Here is a 7,513-nt window from a genome sequence, read left to right on the forward strand (position 1 = left end):
TGACGCGCAAGATGGGCAGGCGGGGCGGGGCAAGATGGCGGCGCCCATGCGTACGGCGCGGCGCGTTAGCGCCGGCGGGGCGGAGCAAGATGGCGGCGCCCATGCGGGCGGCGGCGGCGGCGGCGTGAGGGCGGGGAGCGAGCGGCGGGCCGCCGGGGCTGCCATGGCGGCCCCCCCGGCGGCGGCCCTGCAGGCCGTGCTGAAGCCGAGCGGCCGCCTGCCCGCCGAGAGCCTCCCGGTGCGCGGCTACGACTTCGCCGGCGGCCCCGACCACGGCGCGTTGCTCCGCTCCTTCCGCACCACCGGCTTCCAGGCCACCAGCTTCGCGCAGGCCGTCGCCGAGATACACCGCATGGTGAGCCGGACGCCTGACTCCTTTCGTGGGGGGGGTGGGGGGCTCGGACGCCTGGGCCCCTCCGCCGATGCGTGACCCCCCCCCCCCCCACTCACCCCTCCCCGGCAGATCGCGGCGAAGCTGGAGCCGCTGAGCGAGGAGGAGCGGGGCCGGGCCGGGCTCAACCCCTGGCCGCGGGCGCCCTCGGGCTGCACCATCTTCCTGGGCTTCACCTCCAACCTCATCAGCTCCGGCGTCCGCGAGACCATCCGCTACCTGGTGCAGCACAACATGGTGGGGGGACACCCTGGGGACACCCTGGGGACACCCGCGGCGGGCCTCGCCGGGGTCCCCCTCCCCGGGGGCGCCCCCCGAGCCCGGTTCCGGGGTTGGCTCCGGAGGTTCCCAGCTTGTTCCCCGGCTCTGTCCCCGAGGTGTCCCCTGAGGACTCCGCAGGGTCCCCGTGGTTCCCACCGTTCCCTCGGGGGGGTCCCTGTGGTGCCAGGTCTGTCCCTGGGGTGTTCCCAGAGGTCCCTGAGGTCCCAGTCCTGAGCTGGGGGGGTCCCTGAAGTCTCAGCCTAGTCCTAGCCGTGTCCCTGGGGGGTCCCCGAGGTCCCAGCCCTGAGCTGGAGGGTCCCTGAGGTCTCAGCCCTGAGCTGGAGGGTCCCTGAGGTCTCAGCCTAGTCCTAGCCGTGTCCCTGGGGGGTCCCCGAGGTCCCAGTCCTGAGCTGGAGGGTCCCTGAGGTCTCAGCCCTGAGCTGGAGGGTCCCTGAGGTCTCAGCCTAGTCCTAGCCGTGTCCCTAGGGGGTCCCCGAGGTCCTAGCCGTGTCCCTGGGGGGTCCCCGAGGTCCCAGTCCTGAGCTGGAGGGTCCCTGAGGTCTCAGCCTAGTCCTAGCCGTGTCCCTGGGGGGTCCCCGAGCTCCCAGCCTGGTCCCTGGGAGGGGGGGGTGTCCCTGAGGGATCCTGGGGCTTCCTAAGGTTCAAGTCCTATCTCTAGGTGGTCCCTGAGGTCCCAACTCTGTCCCCAGGGGATCCTGGGGGTCCCTGAGGTCCCACCCCTGTCCCAGAGGGTCCCAAGGTCCCAGCCCCGTCCCTGGGGGGTGGGGGTCCCCGAAGTCCCAGTTCTGAGCAGCGTCCCCGCCCCTCCGCCCGGGGCAGGTGGACGTGCTGGTGACCACGGCCGGCGGGGTGGAGGAGGACCTCATCAAGTGCCTGGCGCCCACCTACGTGGGGGACTTCAACCTGCGGGGCCAGGACCTGCGTCAGCGCGGCATCAATAGGTACCAGCCGGCCGCCCGTGTCCCCTCCCGGACGCCTGGGTCCCCTCTGGGGCTGGGGGAGGGGTAGTGGGGTCCTCCTGAGCCCGTGGCCTCGTCCCCAGGATCGGGAACCTGCTGGTGCCCAACGACAACTACTGCAAGTTTGAGGATTGGCTGACGCCCATCCTGGAGAAGATGATGGACGAGCAGGACACGCAGGTGAGGGGCTGCCCGGCCGCCTGGGTCCCCTCAGGCTTGGGGAGGGGACCGGGAGCCCGGCCGCCTGGGTCCGCGGGGCCCTGAGCGCCCCGATCCGGCAGGGTGTGAAGTGGACCCCGTCCAAGATGATCGCGCGTCTGGGCAAGGAGATCAACAACCCCGAGTCGGTCTATTACTGGGCGCAGAAGGTAGGTGGTGGTGGTGGGGACGGTCACCTGGGGGTGTCACCGCGGACCCTCGCTGTCACTGCGTCCCCCTTTCCAGAACAACATCCCGGTGCTGAGCCCGGCGCTCACGGACGGCTCCCTGGGGGACATGATCTTCTTCCACTCCTACAAGCGCCCGGGGCTGGTGCTGGACATCGTGGAGGGTGAGTCCGGCCCCCTGGGGGGGGCAGTTTTGGGGGAGGGGGGGGCCGGACGCCTGGGCTCTCTCACAGCCCTCTCTGCCCGCAGACCTGCGGCTCATTAACACCCAGGCCATCTTCGCCAAGAAGACGGGAATGATCATTTTGGGAGGGGGCTTGGTGAAGCACCACATCGCCAACGCCAACCTCATGGTGAGGAGCGGGGACGGGGACAGCATTGGGGGGGGCGGGGGGCAGGGTGGGGACAGCCCCCCCTCCCCGGGGCGGCCCCGTCTCACCCCGTCTCCCTCCGCGCAGAGGAACGGGGCCGACTTCTCCGTCTACGTCAACACGGCGCAGGAGTTCGACGGCTCCGACTCGGGGGCGCGGCCGGACGAGGCCGTGTCCTGGGGCAAAATCCGGCTGGACGCCACGCCGGTGAAAGTGGGTGCGCGGGGTGGGGTGGGGCGGGGGCGGTCGGGGTTCCCCCCCCCCCCCAATCCTGTTCTCCCTCCCCCAGGTCTACGCTGACGCCTCCCTGGTCTTTCCGCTGCTGGTGGCGGAGACGTTCGCCCAGAAAGCCGACGCCTTCCCGGTGGAGACGCGGGGAGACTGAGGCCCCCACCCCAGCGCCCGCGCGGGGTCTCCCCGCCTGCCCGACCCCTCGGCCGGGCGCGTCCAGCCTCCGCTTCCCGAGCGGGGCTGAGCTGGCACCCGTCGCCCTCTCCCCGGGGTGCTCGGGGCTGGGGAGGGGGCCGGGACCCCCCCCAATTTGCCTCCGTGAGACCCCCCGCGCCTGTTCTTTCCCTGGGTTTCCCCCCCCCCCTGTTATTTATTTGGGTGGCGGGTGGCTCCGCACGCTCCCAATAAAGCGCCGCGGCTTCTCCACGATGTGGTTTGTATTCCTTCTCGGCGGGCGGAGGGGCCGCCCTGGGGTCCCCCTGCGTTACCGCGTCCCCCCCCCACCCCGCCAACACGCCGCCGCGGGGCCCCGATCCGGCAGCCTCCCCCCCCGCCCCCCCCTTTTCCCGTTACGTCGGCGCGTCGCCCTCGTCCTCGAAGGTCTCCTCGCGCCACAGCTGGAGCTGGCCCTCGGCGGCGGCGAGCAGGCAGGGCAGGGTGGGGTGGAAGGCGAGCGACTGCACCACGCCGCGGCCCACGGCCAGGCTGAGCGCCAGCGAGCCCTGCGGGGTGGGGGGGCGAGGCGGGGTGAGCGCGGTCCCCCCAGCCCACCCTGGGGTGTCCCCCCGTCCCGTTCCCCTCCAGCTCACCTCCACCAAGTCCCAGAAGTAGACCTTGCCGTCCTCGGAGGCGCTGCCCACGTGGGTGTCCTGCTGGCTCAGCACGCAGTCCAGCCTGTAGGTGCCGCTGCGGTGACCTGTGTACCTGCGGGCGGCGGGGTGAGGGGGCGCCTTCCCCCCCCCAGGGACCCTCCCCGACCCCGCCGAGGGGGGGGCTCGTACTCGCCCAGCAGCTCGCCCGTGTCCTTGTCCAGCAGGCGCAGGGTGGAGTCGAGGCTGGCGGCCAGGGCGCACTGCCCGTCCTTGCTGAAGCACACGCTGGTGACGGGGCCTGAAAGCCACGGCGGAGCTGGCGGAGGAGCCCCCCCACCACCAGCAACGCGCCGCCTGGGGGGCGCCCCCTCCCCGCCGTCACTCACTTCCTACGTAGTCGGAGTAGAGCTGGCCCGCCCGGAGGTCGTAGCGCCGGACGCGGCCGTCCACGGAGCTGCGGAGAGGCAGGCGTCAGGCCGCCCGCGGGGGGGCTCCCGGCGGCCCCGTCCCCCGGGGAAGCGAGCCCCGTCCCTCACCCCGAGAGGATCTCGTGGTCCGAGACTTTCACGCTGGAGACGCCGTCCTTGGCCTCGTCCAGCACCTGCACGGGGTCCGGGCGGCGCGAGCGGCAGTCCCAGCACCGCACGGTGGAGTCGATGGAGCCTGCGGGGAGGGAAGGCGGCGGTTAAGGCGGCTCCGGCGCCGGCGGGACGCCGGCGCGACGTCTCCTTACCGGACACGATGACCGTGGCTTCCTCGTTGAACTGGACGCAGTTCACTTTCTGCGGGAGGAGAGGGAGCGGAGATGTCACCCCCTCGGCCGGTGCCCCGTCCCCTCCCGATCCCGACCGACCGGCTCTCACCCCGGCGTGTCCCCGAAACTTGCGGACCACCTTCCCCGTGGCCACGTCCCAGAGCGCCACGGTCTTGTCGGCGCTGCAGGAGCAGAGCTGGCTGTTGTCGAAGGAGCTGGGGTGGGGGGGAGCAGGGAGGCAGTGTGGGTGGGGACGGCGGGGGGACGCGTCGCGGCCCTGTTGGCCCCCCCGTGCCCCCCGCGGCCCCTTACCCGGCGGCGTCCAGCACCTCGTAGCCGTGGCCGTGGTAGGTGCGCAGCAGGGTGCCCTTATGCGGGTTCCAGAGCTTCAGCGACTTGTCGCTGCCGCAGGTCAGGCAGTAATTCCCGTCCGCTGCCAAAGGGACGGGACGGCGCTGAGGCTGGGGGGGATCGGAGCCTGACCCCCCTCCCCAAAACACCCGGTGACACCCCACTGCCCCAGCACCCGAAGGAAGAAGCTCTGAGCAAGCGTCTCCTGGGCACCCCCTCCCCAGGAGGGTCCCAGGAGGCCGGGACGTTGGCCGAGCGTCCCCGCGGTGGGAGCCAGCAGTTGGGGTTCCCCCCTCCCCCCCCACCAAGGATGGGGTCCAGGAGCCTGGACTCACCCCAGGATGGAGCCGAGGATCCCACTTTCCGGTTCCCCCTCCCTGGGATGAGCCCCGGGAGCCCAGTCCCTGCTCCCTCCTCCCGGGATGGACCCTGGTGCCTGTTTCCCCTTCTTGGGATGGAGCCCGGGCCCCCCCACCCCGGGATGGAGCCCTATCCCAGTCCCCCCTCCCCGGGATGCAGCCCGGTCCCCAACCTGGGACGGAGCCCTGTCCTGGTTCCCCCTCCTCCAGGATGGACCCCAGTCCCATTCCCCCCCGCAACCTGGGACGGAGTCCTGTCCCGGTCCCCCCTCCCCAGCACGCAGCCCAGTCCCCGGTTCCCCCCTCGCGGGACGGAGTCCTGTCCCGGTCCCCCCTCCCCAGCACGCAGCCCAGTCCCCGGTTCCCCCCTCGCGGGATGGAGTCCTGTCCCGGTCCCCCCTCCCCGGGACGGAGTCCCATCCGCGGTTCCCCCCCGGGACGGAGTCCCGGTCCCCCCTCCCCGGCATGCAGCCCAGTCCCCGGTTCCCTCTCCCGGGATGGACCCCGGTCCCATTCCCCCCCTCCCCGCGGAAGGGAGCCCCGTCCCGGTCCCCGGTCCCTCACCGTTGAAGCGGGCGGCCCGCACGGCGCCCTGCCCGCACTCCAGGCTGCGCACCCGGCGCCGCGGCAGCTCGGCGCGGCCGGGCCGCGGGCGGGGAAAGGCCATGGCCGGAGCCGGCGCCGCCGTTGCCGCCGCCCCGCCGGCTCTTCCGGCGGCGGCGGCGGAAGCGGGGCAGCATGGCGGACCCGCGGCGGCCGGCGCGGGTGGCCAGGTCGGGGCGGGGTGGGGGGCACCGGGGAAGTGGGGGGACACCCGGGAAGTGTGTGGGGGGGGCACCGGCTCACGGCGGCCGCCCACCCCCCCCAGGTACAAGCCGCCGGCCACGGAGACCAACCCGGCGCTGGAGGACCCCACGCCGGACTACATGAACCTGCTGGGCATGGTGTTCAGCATGTGCGGGCTCATGCTCAAGGTGGGGCCGGCGGCACCGGGGAACCGCGACAGGGACCGGCCCGGCGGGCACGGGGAGGGCGGGGACACCGGCACGGACCCAGGGGGGCACCGGGACAGGGACCGGCCCGGCGGGCACGGGGAGGGGGGGAGCACCGGCACGGACCCAGGGGGGCACCGGGACAGGGACCGGCCCGGCGGGCACGGGGAGGGCGGGGACACCGGGACAGGGACCGACCCAGGGGACACGGGGGGCACTGGGGAACTGGGACAGGGATGAGCTCGGGGTGGGCACAGGGAGGGTGGGGGCACCCACACTGAACCAGGGGGACACCGGAGGGACCAGGACAGGGACCAGCTCAGGGGGCACGGGGAGGGCGGGGGCACTGGGGGGACGGGGACCGACCTGGGGGGCACGGGGAGGGCGAGGGCACGAGGAGGAACCCGGGGGGGGCGCTAGGGGGACCGGGACAGGGACCGGCCTGAGGGGCACGGGGAGGGCAAGGGCACGAGGAGGGACCCAGGGGGCACTGGGATAGGGACCAGCCCAGGGTGCACGAGGGCATTGGGACCAGGGTCAGTCTGGGCTGGGTGAGGGCACCCCAGGGGGACTGGGGTGGAGAAAAGAGACAGGGCTCTAGGATATACCGGGGTGGGTGAAGGTTATGGGGTGACTGGGACCAGCCCTTAAGGTGGAGGAGGGTTATGGGGGGGACAGGGACTGGCCCTGGCGAGTTTTGGGGTGTGTAAGAGGTGTAGGAGGACCGGGGCTGGCAGTGGAGAGCATCAGGGTGAAGAAGCACCATGGAGGGGGCTCAGGGACCGTGCCCGGGGGTGTCCAAGGGCCACACGGGGACAGGGGGACTGTCCCCGGGGCGTCCCCGTGCCCAGCTGTACCCCTCCGCGCGCAGCTGAAGTGGTGCGCCTGGATCGCCGTCTACTGCTCCTTCATCAGCTTCGCCAACTCCCGCAGCTCCGAGGACACCAAGCAGATGATGAGCAGCTTCATGTGAGTGCGGGGGATGAATTTGGGGGTTGAGCTCCCTAGGGGGAGGACACGGAGGTGAGAGCAGAAGAAGCATCGCGCTTCTGCTGTGTTTTCCAAAGCCCACGCTGATGTCTGTCCATCTTCTTCCCCGCCAGGCTGTCCATCTCGGCCGTGGTGATGTCCTACCTGCAGAACCCCCAGCCCATGTCCCCTCCGTGGTGACGCTCTGCACCGGTGCCGCGTTGTAGCGCGGCCGAAAAAAAATAAAGGAGCAGCTGTTGGAGGGGGCTCGTTGGCTTTTCAAACGGGTCGTTCCGTTTTCCAGCGCGCGTGCCCGTTTTTAACCGAATTAAGGCCACAGTAAAGGTACAGACCCCAGCAGGATGCCAACAAACCTGTGCCTCAAGGTTCCTCTTTGGCCAAGGCAGGTGGAGTTCACCGAGCTCTCCAGGGTGTGAATGACGCCTCTGTCTGGTGTCTCGGGGAAGGCGAAAGAGCCCTGTTGGCAAGAGTATTAGCTGATAAGCGCGTTCGGCGTCTGTTTTGGGGGGGGGGGTTGAAGGTGGTGGGCGGGGAGGCTGCGCCCAGCTGGGGATGAGGGGAACCAGGGCAGGGGGAAGCCCCGAGGGGCTGAGAGGGGGTCGAGGCTGCTTGGGGCAGCGGAGGGGGAGACGAGG

The 7,513-nt window shown here is 71.6% G+C and overlaps 3 protein-coding genes across 5 annotated transcripts; 2 read left to right on the top strand and 1 right to left on the bottom strand.

Moving 5' to 3' along the window:
- Window positions 1–23: 23 nt before the first annotated feature.
- On the top strand, window positions 24–3,050 carry DHPS (deoxyhypusine synthase). Its single transcript, XM_068922739.1, has 9 exons — window positions 24–355; window positions 464–628; window positions 1,493–1,614; window positions 1,716–1,812; window positions 1,914–2,000; window positions 2,077–2,182; window positions 2,268–2,371; window positions 2,477–2,602; window positions 2,679–3,050. The coding sequence occupies exons 1-9, from the start codon at window positions 35–37 to the stop codon at window positions 2,772–2,774; spliced, it is 1,224 nt and encodes a 407-aa protein (XP_068778840.1). The 5' UTR covers window positions 24–34; the 3' UTR covers window positions 2,775–3,050.
- On the bottom strand, window positions 2,987–5,602 carry WDR83 (WD repeat domain 83). 3 transcript variants are annotated; one of them, XM_068922741.1, is made up of 9 exons: window positions 5,461–5,599; window positions 4,499–4,619; window positions 4,296–4,401; window positions 4,166–4,214; window positions 3,969–4,095; window positions 3,819–3,886; window positions 3,622–3,701; window positions 3,430–3,514; window positions 2,987–3,342 (listed from the first exon to the last, which is right to left on the bottom strand). In XM_068922741.1, the coding sequence occupies exons 1-9, from the start codon at window positions 5,561–5,563 to the stop codon at window positions 2,987–2,989; spliced, it is 1,095 nt and encodes a 364-aa protein (XP_068778842.1). In that variant the 5' UTR covers window positions 5,564–5,599. The 3 variants fall into 3 exon arrangements, with proteins under 3 accessions (XP_068778842.1, XP_068778841.1, XP_068778843.1); XM_068922740.1 differs by having other exon boundaries at window positions 3,430–3,544; XM_068922742.1 differs by having other exon boundaries at window positions 3,042–3,342; window positions 3,430–3,544; window positions 3,622–3,730; window positions 5,461–5,602.
- WDR83OS (WD repeat domain 83 opposite strand) lies at window positions 5,551–7,124 on the top strand. Its single transcript, XM_068922743.1, has 4 exons — window positions 5,551–5,669; window positions 5,765–5,870; window positions 6,760–6,857; window positions 6,992–7,124. The coding sequence occupies exons 1-4, from the start codon at window positions 5,635–5,637 to the stop codon at window positions 7,056–7,058; spliced, it is 306 nt and encodes a 101-aa protein (XP_068778844.1). The 5' UTR covers window positions 5,551–5,634; the 3' UTR covers window positions 7,059–7,124.
- The last annotated feature ends 389 nt before the right edge of the window (window positions 7,125–7,513 follow it).

This window comes from Struthio camelus, chromosome 31 (genome assembly GCF_040807025.1).
Source record: "Struthio camelus isolate bStrCam1 chromosome 31, bStrCam1.hap1, whole genome shotgun sequence".
Classification (NCBI taxonomy): domain Eukaryota; kingdom Metazoa; phylum Chordata; class Aves; order Struthioniformes; family Struthionidae; genus Struthio; species Struthio camelus.